This window comes from Conger conger, chromosome 8, assembly GCF_963514075.1.
Source record: "Conger conger chromosome 8, fConCon1.1, whole genome shotgun sequence".
NCBI lineage: Eukaryota > Metazoa > Chordata > Actinopteri > Anguilliformes > Congridae > Conger > Conger conger.
The window spans coordinates 36,477,369-36,496,356 of record NC_083767.1 but is presented as its reverse complement, the minus strand read 5'-3'; the positions used below and the strand labels follow the sequence as shown (position 1 = coordinate 36,496,356).

The 18,988-nt window shown below is 42.4% G+C and overlaps 1 protein-coding gene across 2 annotated transcripts in view; it reads left to right on the top strand.

Moving 5' to 3' along the window:
- Nucleotides 1–15,830, top strand: part of rab28 (RAB28, member RAS oncogene family) — a 41,270-nt gene extending 25,440 nt beyond the window's left edge. The window contains exons 5-7 of one of the 2 annotated variants that reach the window (XM_061251723.1): nucleotides 7,094–7,197; nucleotides 7,566–7,643; nucleotides 12,548–15,830. In XM_061251723.1, coding sequence (XP_061107707.1) covers nucleotides 7,094–7,197; nucleotides 7,566–7,643; nucleotides 12,548–12,640 — 275 coding nt within the window. In that variant the 3' untranslated portion in view covers nucleotides 12,641–15,830. Of the gene's footprint in view, nucleotides 1–7,093; nucleotides 7,198–7,565; nucleotides 7,644–10,657; nucleotides 10,944–12,547 lie in introns of those variants that run through there. The other variant, XM_061251725.1, reaches the window with a different exon arrangement.
- Nucleotides 15,831–18,988: the final 3,158 nt, after the last annotated feature.

The following is an 18,988-nucleotide window of genomic DNA, read 5'->3' as shown; positions in this document are numbered from 1 at the left end:
ACAGCTTGATTAAAGACCACAATTAGTTCATCAGGTGTTACTGCTGGGTTAAAACAAAAACCTGCACCCTTATCCCTTTTAGGATAAGATTGGACACCTCTGCTCTAGTCTTTTGGAAATTATTATTGCTGTTTATCAACATGAGGATCAAAGTTGTGCAAAGTCAAAGAAGCCATTATGAGATTGAGAAACAAGAATAAAACGGTTAGAGACATTGGCCAAACCTTAGACTTAACAAAATCAACTTTTTGGAACATAATTAAGAAGAAAGAGAGCACTGGTGAGCTTACAAATTACAATGGGACTGGCAGGCCAAGGAAGACCTCCACAGCTGATGACAGAAGAATTCTGTCCATTATAAAGAAAAATCCCCAGAAGACTTCATTAACAGAAATATAGAGGCTACATGGCAAGATGCAAACCACTGGTTAGCCACAAAAACAGGATGGCCTGGTTACAGTTTGCCAAGAAGTACTTTAAAGAGCAACCATGGTTCTGTAAAAAGGTGTTGTGGAAAGATGAGACAAAGATTAACTTATATCAGAGTGATGACAAGATAAAATATTGAGAGAAGGGACAGGATCCAAAGCTTACCACCTCATTTGTAAAACATGGTGGCGTTATGGCCTGGGCATGTATGGCTGCTGAAGGTACTGGCTCACTTATATTCATCGATGATATAACTGCTGATGGTAGTAGCAAAAGGAATTCTGAAGTGTATAGACATCCTATCTGCTCAAGTTCAAGTGAATGCTGTGGTTAATTCTACAGCAAGACAATTACATTACATTACATTAATGGCATTTGGCAGACACTCTTATCCAGAGCGACGTACAACAAAGTGCATACCCATAACCAGGGATAAGTGCTGAAAGACCCTAGAGGGAAGTACAGTTTCAACTGCTACCTGTACAACAACGATAAGGGCCTATTAGATTTTTTTTTTTCAACAAACAAATAAACAAACAACAAAGCAAAAATGACTAAACTTAACTAGCCAAACACTGCTTACCTAGCCAAACTAAAAATACCGATACACAAAAAAGTAAATCACAGAAAGACAACAATTAAGGTTCACAGGGAGGTAGGGAGGGACGGGGAGAGGTGCTGCTTGAAGAGGTGCATCTTCAGTTTGTGCTTGAAGGTGATCCCAAACATATTGTTAAGCCACAAAATACTTTTTCAAAGCTAAAACGTGTTCTTGTCAATCACCCGATCCGAACTCTATTGAGCATGCTTTTCAGACTTCAGGCAATCATTGCATGCAAAGGATATGCAACGAAAAAAAAAAAAAAAGAAAGTAAATATTTACAAAACATTATAAACACTGCAGTAATTTCTACATGGTGAAACCAATATGTATAATAATGCCCTTTATTAAAAATCTGATAATGTGCGCTTTAACCACGTGATCTTTTTATTACAAATCTCAAATTGCGGAGTACAAAGGAAAATAAATAAATGATGGTTCTTTGCCCCAAACATTATGGAGGGCACTGTATGTGATTAGAATGTTCTACTGAATTGAACGTTTGCTTGAAAAATCATTTAAAAAATGCCACGATCCTCCAAAGGGCCAAGACTGACTGTGACATATTTGATTGCAAGTGTTAAGTTGGAAGTGAAGTAATGATGTAAATCTTAAAGCTTACTCAGTCTTGGTTTGGCACCAGTAGGTACATTGTAGAATGCCTTAGCACTGTTTTAAAAGCCCTGTTTAGAAACTCTGTACCTGAAAGCCATTCTTTTCTTTTAGCGGTCTTGTTTTGAGTTGACTTCTGCTGTCTCTTCCCAAGTATTCAAGAGCTTTCTCTTTCATTCGAGTCCTGCCTCAATGCCAGACCTGGGTCAAAAACTCAATTGTCTTGGGTTTGAATACGTTCCTGTGTTTGATTAATCTTGCCTGATGCAATTGAGCCAACCAAGAGGACCATAAGCGTGCAGAAAAGTATTTGAACCCAAAAGAATTACATATCTGACCCAGGTCTGCTTAGCGCTACACTTCCTTTCTGTAATGGCTGTACTTTACTGCACGTACAGGCCCTGGTGGTAAAGCTACTCAAACCCGCTGCTTTTATTGTCCCTGCTCATGTTACTTAAGTCTTTTTTATATGATTATTTCGATCTTCTTAAAGCAACCCATGCACGGCTTTTCCATGTAATGCCGTTAATATAATTGGCCACTTGGTGCGAAAGGGCCGTAAATTGTACATGGCATTTCGGTAACATTTTTACAAAATGGCTATCGGTGGACGACGAGTCAAACCACTTCCAGGAACCTTTAGTGAGGGTCAGCACACTGGGTGTTGGGATTGACGCTACGCGCCACACACAAGCTGTATTATTACAGTGCTGTTTATGGGACCTTTTATTTATCCTGTAGGTATCGTAGGTGAGTCCCAATGAGATGGATTCCTGGCCAAGAGGTGACGCCATTCAATGCAGAACAGTGCAGCACAATATGAAACAGCAGTCATGAAACGGAAAGAATAGGCTGTAAACACAGTGTCATTTTGAGCCATATGCTGTGATCCCTGTGGACCGTAGTGCTTAGCGTTCCTCCCAGTGAGGGGTACAGTGGGGAGAAAGTTTAGTAGGGAAACCGCAGACTAGCGGATCTGAATCTTGTGCTTCCCGTCCACTGCAACACAAGGGGGACCAAATTCTTCCTGCTTAATGGCTCCAGTACTCTGAACGGCCAGTGCAAACTTTTCTTTCCAAAGAGGCCCTGGTAAGGGTTAGGTTTTACTAACCTAGGTTTTACTAACCTAACCCTGATTCCAAACCTAAACATGATTCCAACCATAACACATCCTACCATCCTAACCCTAACCCTGATCCCAACCATATCACATTCTAATACCAACCCTAACCATAGTCCTGATCCCAGAATTAACACATCCTGATCCCTACCCCTTACTCTGATCCTAACCCATACCCTGATCCCTATTCCAGTTGGTAACCCTAATCCCAAAACTAGCCTTAATCCTGCTCCCAATCCAAACCCTAACACTAGCCTTAATCCCAACCCTAGCCCGATTGTTTAAGGTAGGAATGGATGGGGATGTTGATGTTTGGACCGTGCATACATAAACTTTGAAGATGGAATTTATTTTAGTTTCACATTCTGAAGCGCTATGCTATTTTCTGGTTTATACGTTTATGTACTGCTTAAATAAAGCTTCCATGCTCCAGTCACAGTTACTATAAGAGAACTGCAATACCAGAATATCAGTATATGTTTAAAATATGAGAATAAATTACAACTAATGTATTTTTGGTCCCTATAGTATATTGCAATGGCAGAATAAACAGTAGAAACACTGTCGTATTTTATTGGCCTCCGTTATAGTTGTTTTTAGAAGCGTGATATATTGGCATGCACAAAAATGATATGCTTTCTCTGCGAGTGTATCGGAAGTGTAGCATTTGCATTTATGTTGTTTGCACTGGTCAAAACTGATGAATGCTTTCCTCATACGCTTTCCTGCAGAAGGAGAGTTTCTGGGTTTGTTTAGGTTATGAAACATCAGAATCCAAAGCCTACAAGCCCTCATTGTACTACTGAAATGAGGGGAAGGAAAGGTGTGTGTGTCGGCGTGTGTACATCTGTGAGAGCAGCGTATAACAATGATTTTTTATTTTTCCGCTAAGGAGGAGCCTAGCGGGCATGTCCCTAAAATAAACATCGCCCGAGACCGAAATGAGCCCGTGTCATCAATCTCCTGGAGGGACGCCCTCGTCCGTCACGTTATCTATGTGTGCGATGGAATAAACAGTTTATTTTGCGTTTGCGCTCACTTCCTGGAGGTAGTTAAGGTGATGTACGGTTTTGTCAGAACTGAGGCAAACCAGATCTGCGGGAAAAAGATCGTTTCTACCTGATAACCCATCTCTTAATGCAAAAAATGAATCGCAGCCTCTAAATAAGATTATCCCTTTCCGTGTGGTCTTCCGCCCGTACATTTTGTGGAGGTTTGTAAATTCCGTCTGACGCGTGTGCAGTGGAATTTTGTGATTTGGCTCGTATGTAAATGCGAAAGAAATTTCAGGCTCTTTCTCGGTTGTGATGGCGTTTTCAGCGTCAGTTGAAACATGATAACGGCACTGTCCCCGCGACCGCGATATTGCAGGAGCCAAATGATTTTAATTATTTTCCCATGTCTTTCAACCCGTGTTTGTGAGAAGCCAAAAGCACTTCTGATACTTTGGTAACTATAGAACCGTTTTTAAAGGCCTACTCTATCTATTGTTATTCCACTGAATGCGGTCTAGTAAGATGTTCTTTATTCTCGTTATGGTCTATGCAAGTTGTGGTTTTGAATTTCCACGGCTAGAAAATACTATCACACCATGGATAAAGACATTTTTCTCTGTTGTTGTTTTTGTTAACCAGATGTTGCAGTGTGTGTGTGTGTGTGTGTGTGTGTGTGTGTGTGTGTGTGTGTGTGTGTGTGTGAGAGTGAGTGATGTTTAAATAGGCCTTCTCTGATTACTTTTGTGGCTGGTTGTATTTACTTCATTACAGTAGAAGTAGCGCAATACTGTGTGGTGTATGTTTTATGAAGCCCTTTTATGTCCTCGATCAGCTCAGTTTATTTAGACTCTTTACACTGCTTTGCAAAGGATGAAGTGTGTTGTTGTCATTGTCACTTTTCTTTTTTAAATATTATTTTCTGGGGCTCAAACACAGCTTGGGACAAAGTGTATGTGTGTGAGTGTGTGTATACACATTTGTGTGTGCCAACAGACGTGTGTTTTTATTATGTGTGTATGCACATGTTTGTATGTGCACAAGCACATGCGTGTGCGTGTTTGTGTGCCTGTTCACCCATGTGCATGTAGGTGTGTGTGTGTGCGTGTGTGCGTGTGTGTGGGTGTGTGCGTGTGTGCTTTTGCGTCCGTGTGTGTGTGTCGCGTATTATTACAGGTTGGAGCAGTCTGACTGGCTGTATAATACTTTAGCCAGCTCTTCCCCAGGTCAGCAGGTTTACATTTGCAGCTCCTCTCGTGTAGTTCTGGCAGAGTGTTAATGTTGGCTAATCTTTTCCTGACAAGCCATTGATAACCCTAAGAAAGTGTCCGGGATCTAAAGGATTAGTGCAGTTTGGCCCTGGTAGCGCTGGGGTCCCCCTCCTCTTCATTACAGGCATTAAAAACACCCCCCCACACTGCCCTGTTTATGTAGTCTGAACTCTATTCCATGCTTTACAAGAGTCCCTGTGTTTGTCTATGTGTCTGTATGTCTGCCTGGTGAAGTGTGTGAAGGCATGTGCGGGCTAATTCATGCTTTATACGTAGGTGTTAATGTGAGAATGAACATTTTTCAAATAGGATGCTAAGAACGACACAGTGGTATCTTGTCCTGAAAGTGGCATTTGGAATGTTGTTTTTCTGTATTACCGGTCGTTTCTGTAGGTCATTTCTGCACACGCACCCACGCACGCAGACACACACACGCACACGCACACTCGCACTCAAACACACACACACGCTGAGAGGCTGGAGAAGGAGAACTTCTCCAATCGCGGTGAAACCTCAGTCACAAAAGGAAACAGGTCCGAGGGAAAGGTAACACCGTACAGTTGCAGCTCCCCCACCCTGCCCCCCTCTGGGCGCAGATAACCTAGGTGTGGCACCCGCAGACACAAAGCCCGAAAATAAAGAGGAAAGCTATTGCTTTCAGCCGCGCGACCGCTAGGTGACCTTCCTCCGCGACCCCCCGGTGACTTTGCTGTGACATCACATCTCCAGAGGGAAAGGGAGTACCCCAAGGCCCTGACACTATTGTGCGTGACTGTAACCCGCGACTACGGGGCGGCTACGAAACCTGGCTCGGTAAATCACTAACCCAACGACGGGCCTAACGCCGTGCGCTAGTCCCGCATGCGCCACACAGGTTCAAGGATGCCCGCCCTGCATTATAGCTCTACTTATTCCGCCATTGTCCGTAACCCGTTAGCGTGGATGCGTCTCCTCGCCCCCTGAAAAAAGGCCCTTCCAATCCGCGACAGTCCCATGTCTCTTGGGAATGCGGACTGGCAGGAACCTGGGACACAGACAGATTTCCCCTGATGAAGAGCCAGAGAAGAACAGTCTGTTAAAAATACAACATAAGAAAACGAGAATAAAATAAAATGGGAAGTGGTGAGAAAAGTCTGGTTGCGGATAAACACAGCGTGGTTTTTTGTTAACGTCATGCGGAAGTCTGTATGGCGTTCGGATGTGTACTTTCGTCAAATACTGAGATTGCTTCAGATACATATATCAAAACACTTACAAAGCTCCTTTACAAATGAGCTCCAAATCAAATATTTGATGCTATATCAAGAAGGGTCATTTCAGAATTTTTGAATCCATTATAGATTGGGGAGAGCTGTGAAACTGTTAGATGTGAAGGGTTTTCAACAGCATGCCTTTAGATTCTCTGGCAGTCACGTACTTTTCTAAATGCATTTTAAAATTAATTTGATGCACTCAAAAGATTTATTTGAAAAAGGGTACTGTACTTTGCAAAAGGCTTAGGCACATGTCATGAAATATATTGAATATCGAATATGCTTTCGAAAATAAATGAAAAGTTTCTAAATATCGAAAACGTACTGTGAAGAGCAGTACATAATTTGTTGTGACCACCCTTCCCCTTTAAAGCATTGATTTTCATTGATTCTTTAGTTACACTGTCGTGTAGTGTTATAAGAAAATCAGCTGGTAGGTTGTCCAAACATATTGGAGAACTTGGCACAGTTATTCTGCAGACTTTGGCTGTCTCGCTTGTTTCTGGCTCTCCAGGTAATCCCAGACAGCGTCGATCAAGTCTATTCCTTAACATCTAACTGTAATTAGCAAAATACAAAATTGTATCTAACATAACATTTTTAGGGTAATTAATGTTTGTAAATTTGCTCTCTTTTTACTAACACACACAGAAACGTGCAGGAAAAAAACATAAAGACCTAATGTATATAATACAGTCCAAGGTTCCTAAGAATTTTGCACAGTGCTGTATTTGACCGAGGTCTGAGTGCGTTTGTGTACGCTGCCAAAATGGACGTCTTATTTTTCATGTTTTTTTCCCCCCTCTGTTCTGCAGTTGACCTGGAGCACATGAGGACTGTGAAAGCTGACAAGCACCAGCGCTTCTGCCAAGAGAACGGGCTCATCAGTCACTTTGTGTCAGCCAAGACGGGAGACTCTGTGAGTAAGCGCACCGGGAACCTGTGTGTGTGTGTGTGTGTGTGTGTGTGTGTGTGTGTGTGTGTGTGTGAGTGAGTGAGTGTGTGTGTGTGTGTGTGTGTGTGTGTGTGTGTGTGTGTGTGTGTGTGTGTGTGTGTGTGAGTGTGTGAGTGTGTGTGTGTGTGAGTGTGTGAGTGTGTGAGTGTGTGAGTGTGTGAGTGTGTGAGTGTGTGAGTGAGTGTCACATTGACACGTTGCTCACCTCAGTCCAGATGTAGGGATTTTAGGGATCTTTTATCACTTTGTCCTGGTTCTGTGCATGAACAGCCGGAAAGATCCAAGTAAGCTCCCTTTAGTGTCATCTTCATCTCTCTCTTTCTCTCTCTCAGGTCTTCCTGTGTTTCCAGCGATTGGCAGCTGATATACTGGGTGTGAAGCTCAACAAGGCAGAGATTGAGCAGTCTCAGGTAACCCTGTCTTCACACACGTACCTTTACTGTATAACCCTGAAGGAGCTTTCCTCCATATTTGCTGTATGACCATAAACTGAGCTTACCTCCTTCTTTACCATATGACCCTATAGGGAGATTACCTCCATATTTACTGTATGACCCTAAAGGAGTTTACCTCCATCTTTAGTGTATGACACTGAACTGAGTTTACCTCCATCTTTACTGTATGACCCTGAACTGAGTTTACCTCCATCTTTACTGTACCTCCATCTTTACTTTTTGACCCTAAAGGGAGCTCACCTCTATCTTTACTGTATGACCCTGAATGAGATTAAATCCATCTTTACTGTATTACCCTAAAGGGATCTTACCTTCATAGTTACTGGAGAACCCTAAGCTTACCTCCCTCTTTACCGTAAGACACTAAAGGGAGCTTACATCCATCTTTGCTGTTTAACTACTAATGGAGCTTACCCCCATCTTTACTGTATTACTCTAAGCTGAGCTTACCCCAATCTTTTAACTTAAATATGTATTCATTTAATTAATTATTATTAACTTGTATTATTCATTCCACAAATACTTGTACTGAAGTGCCTTTGGAGGCGCCCCAGGCAGGGCCAGTAATCTTGGTAAAAAATGACTGTTTTCATAGATCAGAGGAGGTTTTTCAGGAGGTTCCCTGGCGGTGGAGGGATGCGGTGGTCTGTGTTTATCCCGGCGTGTAACTGTCTGAGCCCAGGTGATGATGTCCATGCGGAGCAGGGCCAGTGTAAATATAAGCGTCTTAATGATGATGAAAAATCCGGGGGTGGGGGACTGCGCTGGGCCGTTCCTGATTCATTGCCTTTATCTCCCGCGAATACGGAAAAGCCCGGAATGACACGTCCGCCAGATCGCCCCATCGCCCGGGCTGCGGGTCAACGCGATAAGATTCGGGTCGGCTGGGCGAGGGTCATTAATCCGCACCCCTGATATGATTCGGTGGAGACACGCTGACTGGATGGGGGGGGGTGGAGGGATGGAGGGATGGAGGGATGGGTTGTTCAGCGCACGTTGTGAATGTAGACCTCCGTCATCACTCCATCACCTCCGATCACCTCTCCCACTCCTCCTCCCCCCTGCTCCTTCCCCTCATATCTGTCACGAAAACAAGTGTTTTAATCCTGGGAAAACAAACGGCGGGCTCATCAGTCCGCTGTCCCCAGTTCAGCCTCTGGTGAGGGGTAGATTTCTCACTGAATGCTGCCCGTTGGCTTCTGCTGTGGAAGAGCCTGAGCGTGATTGTGGCGCGTGAAGCCATCAGGCACGAGGTGAACTCACCGTAACAGAGAGTGTTACATCCCAAGTATCTCGGGGAGGGAGTTGACGTCAATAAAAAAAGGATGGGGACAGGGATAGAGATCAAGAAGGACAGATAGAGAGGGAGGAAGGGGTAGGGAGGGGTAGAGGGGGTAGAGAGATTAAAAGAAGGTGAGAGAGAAAGTTTGGAATGGGGATAGATAGAGAGGGAGATGGGTAGGGAGAGGGGTGAGTGATAGGTAGCGAGAGGGGTAGAGATGGAAAGAAGGCTAGAGAGAAACGTCGGTAGAGTGATAAGAGTGGTAGAGAGATGGAACACGGGTAGAGAGAAAGGTTGGTTGAGAGGAGTAGGGATAGATAGAGGGAGATGGGTAGGTACAGAGGGAGAGAGGGGTAATGATGGAAAGAAGGGTAGAGAGAAAGGTTGGTTGAGATGGCAAGGGACCGATAGAGAGGGAGATAAGTAGGTTGGTAGAGGGGGGGAGTGTTAGATAGAGAGAGAGGGATAGAGATGGAAAGAAGGGTAGAGAGAAAGGTCGGTAGAGTGAGAGCAGGGTAGAGAGGTGAAAAGAAGGGTAGAGAAAAAGGTTGGAGGGAGAGGTAGCGAAAGAGAGAGGGGAAGAGGTGGGGTCAGGCAGGTCTCATTAGCTCCTGTCAGCAGTAAGAGCTGAACAGGAGAGTCAGTGGCCTCTGAGTGGATAAGATCAGCACAGGGGCCCCTCTGTCAGCTCCCTGTTTATGAGATAAGATAGAGGAGCAGCGGCCCCTGATCTCATCAGCTCCTCAATCTGGAGTCAGTCTGGGGCCTCTCTCTCTCTCTCTCTCTCTCTCTCTCTCTCTCTCTCTCTCTCTCTCTCTCTCTCTCTCTCTCTCTCTCTCTCTCTCTCTCTCTCTCTCTCTCTCTCTCTCTCTCTCTCTCTCTCTCTCTCTCTCTCTCTCTCTCTCTCTCTCTCTCTCTCTCTCTCTCTCTCTCTCTCTCTCTCTCTCTCTCTCGCACGCTCGCACGCACGCACGCACGCACGCACACAGTATAATACACCAGGGCCTCGTGGGAAGGTTTCAGCCAGGTCAGGTACTGTTGTTCATATTAATCACGCTAATGCTTGTTCTGTGTTCTGTAGATAAGAGCGTCTGCTAAATGAATGTAAGGTAATGTCAAATGATGAATGTCTTTATGAATACACATGCCTGTTTGGTCTATAGAGACCTATGTGCTTGTTTTTTTTCACGCCTCTAATTTCATCTAACGTTCACTTTTTAGATTGTTGATTTGTTCGTTTCCCCCTTTTCAAAATTGAATTTGTACCTGTATTCTGTCTGATTCAGCTTGAATTCTTACCATTCTCAAAATAAATAAAACTTGGTTGAAAGTGTTTGTAATGTGAATAACTAAGAGGAGTCTGGGAAGGGATTCTCTGGCTTCAGTTGTGGCTAATTTGTCTGTCTGCTCACTTTGACTCTGCCTTGTTCACGTTGTGTTTTTATTTTCTTTCCCGAGTCATTGTCTGATGATTCATCTTTTTCCCGCTGTCACAATATCCGTCTTCCTTTCTGTTTATGTCTCTCCCTCTCCCTCCGTCTCCGTCTGCCCCCTCTTCTCTCCCCTATCTCCCCTCTCTCTGTTTTACCCTTTCATTCTTTTCCCTCCCTGTCTGGCTTTTCCTCTCTCTGTCGCTCTCTCCCTCTTTCTTTCTCCCTCTCTCTATTCGCCGTCTTCCCGCCATCAGAAAGTGGTGCGAGCTCAGCTGGTGAACTATCCACAGGAGGAAGGCCCCATTAGTCAGGAGAGCAGGAGCAAAGTCTGCTCTGTTCAGTAGCTACAGTAGGTGCGCAGAGACGCCAGTAGATATACGCTTCTGCTCATACTCAGCGAGCACTTTATTAGGTGTTTATTTTTTTTATTAGGTGTTTATTAAATATTTTTTATATTCTGCTGCTGTAGCCTGTCCACTTAGAGGTTTGACACGTCGTGTGTTCAGAGATGCTCTTCTGCATACCACTGTTGTAATGCGTGGTTATTAGCATTACTGTCACCTTCCTGTCCGCTTCGACCAGTCTGGCCCTTCTCCTCTGACCTCATTAATTACGCGTTTCTGCCCGCAGAAGAGCTGCTCACTGGATGTTTTATGTGTTTCGCACCATTCTGATCTCTCTAGAGGCTGTTGTGCGTGAAAATTCCAGGAGATCAGCAGTTATAGAAATACTCAAACCAGTAGTCTGGCACCAACAATCATGACACGGTCAAAATCACTGCGATCACATTTTTTCCACATTCCGATGGTTGATTTGAACATTAAATGAAGCCCTATGACCTATATCTGCATGATTTTATGAATTGCACTGCTGCCCCACGATTGGCTGATTAGACAATCGCATTAATAAGTAGGTGTATAGGTGTTCCTAATAAAGTGCTCAGTAAGTGTATATCTATTGGTGAGTGGAGAAAAACGACCCACATTTAGATCAGTTTCAAGTCTGTCAGAGTGTGTCTCTAGAAGTTACTGGTAGTAGGGGTGAAGTAGCTGCATCTGTATTAGGAGTAGAGCTAGTGGTAGTTTTGTCTGTCCAATAAATTAGCTAGACAATACAGTACATTATCCATGCAATAACGTCCGCTCAGGTACCCTAATTCTGCTGTGTATTATTATTATTTTCAAGAAATACAATACTGTTGTAATTCAAATCTCATTGACTGTTTTCACAAAATAGCAATGATACATAAAATAGCAATTAAAGTTATATATTATTTGTCTTTTGTATGTATTTAAAAGCCTTAATGTGATAAAAGATAAAATGATCAGAGTATTTTTTATTTTTTATTTTTGTCTCTCAGAGTAAGGGCAGCACTTTGTCTCATGCAGGAATGAGGATGGGAAATCAAGTTTTTTTTTCTTTTTTAGAGTGCGGTGATACTTGGCTAAGAGCTAAGTTTACATCAGCATCATCCAGAGATGGGTGATTGGTGTCCAGTGTAAATATTTGTGTCTTCTGACCTCTGTTTAACCCCTGGCTAGGGCTGCAATTTGAACAGTTGTGAAATATTGCTAAAATGTCAAGACATTCCTGCTTCAGAAATGGAATCTACATTTTAAAGTAATTTGAAAGTTTAAATACACTTAATTTTTGTATAAAAGTATTTTCTTTTTTAAGAGAAAATGTTTTTTAATGTTTCAATAAATGAAAACGTTTGTTTGCAAGTCTGTCTGAATGCAGATGTCACTAACCTCCAGGTGATGAGAACAGACGCTGTTAAGTTGTTAAAGGGGAGTAAACGTGTGTAACGTGTTAATTTATGTCGCATTTCGTCAGTGTTTATTTGCATCATTTATAACGGTGAGTTATGTCCACTTTAGGACGGCTAGTAAAAAAATAGCTGTTAATGCTAAAATCAGTTAGTGCAGAACAAGTGTGTACCATTACTGAGCGTTAAGGATTTATGGATGTGCGTTAGGGACGTGATATAAAAAGCTGGTGTGACAGAAATGTAGAAATACGCGGTTAAAAGACGATGTTTGTAAGAAATCTGAGTTGAAGATATAGGTAGGTTTTTATTGTCGTTATCGGTAAACGTTAGCTTAGCTCGCTAACGGCGTGTGGGTTTGCCCGTCTCTCCCCAGCGTGTGGTGAAGGCCGACATTGTGAACTACAGCCAGGAGCCGGTGGCTCGGACAGTGAACCCCCCCCGCAGCTCCATGTGTGCAGTGCAGTGACCCCCCCCACCAGCACAGCCAGAGGTTTCACAAACTGACGAAAACAGAGCAGGAGCAGCTGACGGCTCCCCCACACTGGACCTCATCCTGCCCTGCGGGACCACACAGAGAAGAGACAACACTACTGAGCCCCGACCGGCCCTTCTGCTACGAGCGTACTGACGCTTATACACATACACACGCACATACACACACACACACACATATATATGCACACACACACAGTACACCAAACTCATGCTCATACGCACATACACACACGCACCTATGTGCATCAACACACACACAGTACAACACGCTCATACACACAGTACAACACGCTCATACACACATACACATGCGCGTATGCACACTTGTGCTCATAAACACATATATGCAAGCAAACAAACACACACACACACACACACACACACACACTACATACACATTCTTTCTCATACACACAGACATATATGCTCACTCATACACACACACACACACACACACACACACATGCTCATACACACAGACATGCACACACACACCCACACACAAACACTCGTATTCCCACGCAAACACAGGCACGTGCTCTCAAATGCAGGCATACACACAGACTTGTGCAGGCACTCAAACAGACAAAAACATTCACTCATGTTCACACACGTACACACATCTGGGCTTGTGTATTTGTTAGTATTTTCTCTGTAGCACTCATAGGATACACATCAGTGTTCTGTGTCAGTTGTGGTTCTGAGAGAACATTTACTGTACATTACCATGAAAACCTTTCCTGTGTGGATGAGTGTGTCTGAATCTGAGTGTGTGTGTGTGTGTGTGTGTGTCTGTGTCTGTGTGAGTGTGTGTGTGTGTTTTTGGGTGTGCATGTGCATATGTGTGTATGTACGGATATATCTAGAGAAAGGAGTGGGAACTACAAATCCCTGGTGTATAATCCAGACTGTCCCACATCTACATTTTACCCTAGACAATGCCTAAGGGAGACTTAACTTTTAACTGCAGCACATTAATGCTATACACACACTGTACCTTCATCTCCAAACGTGCTCTTTCCCGGGTTCATAAATATGGCCCTTTCCCATTTTTCTTTCCACATTCACACATGTCAAGTTGAACATTTATAGTGCATTTATTTTATTTTTTTTGTTACAGTCATGTGTCTGAAAACCGTAGAAGGACCGGATTTGTTTGGCAGAAATCTTTTCTGCATCTCTGCTTTTAATGGATTTTGTCACGGGGACCAATTAATAGTATTCAAAAAATTATATTGTTTGTCTTTCAAAAAGGCGTCCGTTTTATTTATTTTATTTTGTATTTTTTTTGTTGAAGGAACATGGGTGGGCCAGAGAGGAGGGGGTCCGTGAGGAGTTGGTGTTGAAGTTGGTGTTGATGCCTGTGACAGATTTGGGGAAAATAATGTGTGCAGGCCACAGCAGAAAATAGTTTCTCCAATGTCTTCTCATGTAGTGACTCCCCATGCACTTTCAATCACAAGCATCAGCTTTTGAGACGGTGGCAGTGTTCAGGGACACTTTGCTTTCTCTGACACTTGCAGGGGCTTGTACTCTGCATGGAATGTTTTCTGTTAAGAATGTTTTGGAAAGCATTTGTATCTGATTAATTTTTTTTTAATTTAATTGAATTTTATTAGCAAATATTAATATTCTACTGTCGTACAAATATTTCTCTTGCCACTAGAAATGACGTTTCTTAATAATTAGTTCATATTTTAGTGTAACAACATAATGGCAATTGTTATTTATGTTGTTATTACAACCGACTCTGTAGTGGACCGCTGGAGATTCTAAGTATTTGAGTACTCAGACAGGCACTAGAAATGTATTTGTTTAAGAAGAAAGAAAAGGATGAAGCTATCTATCAGTTAAGCCAAATACCAATCTCAGCATGAAAAGAGATACGAGCTGTTCTCTAGAAAAGGTGGTTTACTGAAATGTACAAATATTTTTACTTAAGTATTAGAACTCAGACCAAAAGAATGACTAGGAGCAGGTAGTCTTTGTGTTTATGTTTAGCAAACATAGACTATTAGTCAGCAAAGTAGAGCAGTTGCAACACATTAAGTGCTCACTTTATAGACCTATTTTATTCTCATCTGTTAAATGAAAATAAGGATTTATTTTGTGTTCTCAAAAAGGATTATACAATGTATCTGTACCCTTTAAACAAAGGTCTTGTAAAGCTTTGTTTATTAATCTGATATCAGTAATCTAAACCATATTTCTGTCCATATATTATTTTTTTATACTATATATTGTGGACCAGCAAAATATATTTACCGTTTGTGTGACATTGTCGCTGTTCTTGCAAATGAGTTAAAAGTTGTCTGTTCATGCGGCCGGATCAGAACATGCTCGGCTACGTGGATCTGCTGCTGTGTGTCGTCTGGATGGGCTACCTTTTGACATTTAAAACCTTTAGACATAATACAATGCAATATTATTTATTGAATGTCCTTTGTAGCGTTTGAATTGCTTCAGGTGATGAAGCTTAATGTATCTGTGACCTTCTCTGGACGGATGACGAGGGGTCACGTATTTCGTGAGAAATCTCTGATATTTTGCCATACAGCCAAATGTTTCGCACCAAACATTTCTAAATTGTCCACGAAGATTCCGTTTTAAACTATCCTCTCCCCCATATGTGACATTTTTCTTGGTGAATTTGATGTCTTGAGGCTGTGAGATTGTGGGGAGAGATATCTTGCCCTCCTGATCATATCTCACTGTATTTTCCTCCAAAGATTTGGTTGTCAAATATCATTTGAATGTGATGTGCAGTCTACCTTTAAAATGTGGCTGTTGTGCGAATGTCAGTAAGGACACGACAATTTATTTTTCTTTCGTATAGGAAGTGCATAGACTTGATTGGTTTAGTATATTAGTGGTAAAATACATTTCATGATTAGGAATGTCTTATATTTAAGAATACTAGTTGTGATGAATTTGTTAAATGTTTTGAGAGATCTGTCCAAATTATGGGCATTCAAATTCAGTTCCATTGAAAAATATAATTTTCCATTCAAAAATATCATTTTTGTTTTTGTTGTGCTCGTTTCTCGTTTTTTTTTAATAACACTGATTTGATGGCCGCTCCTTTGCTTTGATGAATGAAACTGTAAAAATTAAGAGGCGGTCAAACATGCTTGGAGATTAAAAGAAAAATATTGAGCACATCGTGATTCTCACCACTGTATCATTTATAGCTGCTTACAACACCCAAGCAAATTGAAAAGTATCATTATCTGTACTGTTTATGGCATCGATAGAAATTAAGATGGTTTTTACGTAACAGGACATTGTTAGGTTACATATTGTTATCTAAATGATGCAGTAGGTACACCTCAGTTGACATACCAGTTTATTTTTTCCTTATTTTCATAAAATGATACTTCCTAGTATTTTTGGCTTCCTGCCATCATTTATACACATTCCAGAGGGGATCTATACATGAAAAGTGCATTACTTCTCAAAGATTTTTTTCCTTCACTCTACTTAAAAGAAACCCCAACGTATTATATTTAAGAGATTAAATTAAATGTACAATTGTTCACTCGTGTAGGATACACAACTTGTCCGTGACATGTCTATAATGTCATCTGTCCATTTCTGAAATACATCTTTCCCACTAAGTACCTACTGTACTTTTCTAGCAGAAAATATGAACAACTCTAGCAATAGAACACAAACTATTGCTGTTATTCATCAGGTGTGTACGTGTAGGGTTGGACACTACTCTCCGCACAGTACGTAAATAGTTGGATATGTGCTACACAGTAACTGTCAGTTGTGCCTTTCACTGTCTTGGGTATTTAACAGAATGAACACCCCTGTTGTTGCCCGGGGGATATGGCGTAAGGGCTCTTTCTGTTGAAGTGAGTAGACGTACGCCTCATTAAGGATGACACACACACACATCAGCCAACGCTGCCCCATCTCCGCCTCGGACTGGAAATCTGCCTCTCATGGCCACGGTTAGCAAGCCACTGTTCCCTCTGACGCACTCCGGTACAGTCAGGCTTTCCTGCGGCTGGTCTTGTCCCTTCTCTGACTATTAAGTAGGTTTCTGAAAATGTTTCCAGTGCCTAAACGCCTGTAGGTTCCTGCTTGTCTTTTATTAAGAGTTTTCATCCAGCTCTTGTTTCCTATAGGTGTTACTGTATCTCAGCAGCAGGTAATTAAGCCAGCTCAGAGCGCCATGCGACTAAACCGTAATGGTGTTCTGTTAAATAAAAGTTTTGTTTGTTTCTCTTCCTGAGAAGTCTGTTTTTGGACCTACAAGGTTATTGTGCAGCACCAAGACACATTTATTTTCATTTTATTTGTAATTTTTTTCCTGTTTTTTTCGGTGGGGGCGTGAAAAAACAAAAAAAAACACATATAATATTACTTTTAGTCTCAACCCCCCCCCCCCCCCAGACCACCCCCCGTCAGCTTTACAAAAATTAGCAACTGATACGGACTACCTGGAAAGCCCACCTGCAAAAGCTAGCGGTGCTTATGAATCTGAAGAAAGGTGGAGCAGGCCATGACAGATGTCAATGAAGACGTGTGTTTCAGCTGAAATGCTGGGCCGGATAACAATGGTTGGCCAGGTGGAAGAAGCCCAGGGGACCCTGGGGAGGTGAGAGAGGCGGGTGAGATATGGCGTATGAACACTCATCTGTTTGAAATTTAAGCATAAGAGCTGTAATTCCACCCTCTGAAGATTCCTCATGCCCAAACTGTCTTAATGCCAGGGGCAAAGGCTTAATAAGGACCCTGCCTATTGTGGCTTAATCTGCATTAAAATCATTCGGGACAGACGATACAAAGTCCATTATGCGCGGTTGTAAGCCGTATTAATTAATCACTTAGCCAGGCCCTTTTTTTTGTCAGCGTCGCAAAACTGTAAGAGGAGGGTTTTGGTTTCAGGTGTAAAATATTTCACAAAGAGAATCTGGCCAAAGCCCTTTGTGTTTACCCAAAGGATTAGGAAAGAATATCAGACAGGAGCCGGAGATGGATGTGTCAGTTCGGCTTTCTTTCTCCCTCTTTTTAAAATTCTTTAAAGGGAGACTTCAGCAGAAAGTTTCTCTTTGGCCTTTTTGCTTCAAAACAAACCGTGGACGACGTTGTTTACGGCTTAGCACGCCGGCTAACCGTAGCCCCGCCGTGCGCAACGCGTTCTTACACATCTGGAGTCATTCTAACGCACGTGCACCGCGTTATGCTCCAGTTTCCGTCTAAGGATCCCTCTTTCTTTGGCGAATTTTTGTCTTGAGCTGTCATTGACGCTGACAGCTGGGACTCGCGTTTGGCCCTGCCGTTGTTTAGACAGGTGTTTTAGTAAAGAAAACAACCGCGGTCTGTTTCCAGTTAAACACCCACAACACCAGAGAGAGCCGGAGCGACGAACAGATGCGGAGGAAAGATTAATCTACGCTTGAAAGTAATGCTGCGAAAATTCACCAGAAAAGAGGCGATGTTTGACGGTGAGGGTGATTTGAGTACAAAGTAATTTGTCGGCCCGTTTCCTCAACGACGTTATTAATGGTTGTTTGACGTTAGTTTGTTTTACATATCTATATTAGAATGATATAATTTCACTTAAACACAGCCAGTCTGTTTGAAATGACAATTAGGACATGACTGATAGCTGCATTAATATATCCTCTGCACAAGTCAAACTGCATCTAAAATGGCTCATGTCTATTGCTCGTCTGTTTTATGAAGTAACCTATATACCAGTTTTTAACCAGCAGGGCTTATTAATGTGAATTAGTCACGAGGGCACACATAAGGATTTTAAGAGAGGCTTTCACACTGGACCCTTTATCTTCTCAAGGGGCCCGTGATCTCTGTATCTTTTTTTTTTTTTTAATGATTGTTTTTGGAATGACCTCAGGCCAGGGCAGTGTGAGCATGTATATGCACTGGTAAACTGGTGGTATGAGCTGGCACGGGTTGTTAAAACCCCTCAAATGTGACCTGTAATGCGATCCTGCCGACCTTTGTACAATCAACCATTTAAGAGCCCTTTCCGTCCACGTCCAGATCTCATGCAGGGAAAACATTGTTTTTCTTGCTGAACACAATACACAGAGAGAGGGAGAGGGAGAAAATGTGTAGAGAAAGTGAAAGGGGGGAGAGAAAGAAGTCACTTGGGAGAATGAGGGAGAGATGGGAGAGTGGGAAATGGGAAGAGAGTATTAGAGCAATAGTGTTGGTGTTAAGATAATTTCTACAGTGTTGTGTTTCTTTGGTGCGATATTGTTACTGTGTTACATTGGCACCGTACAGATACCGTGTTCGGTTGGCACCATACAGTTAAAGTGTTGGATTGGCGCTATAC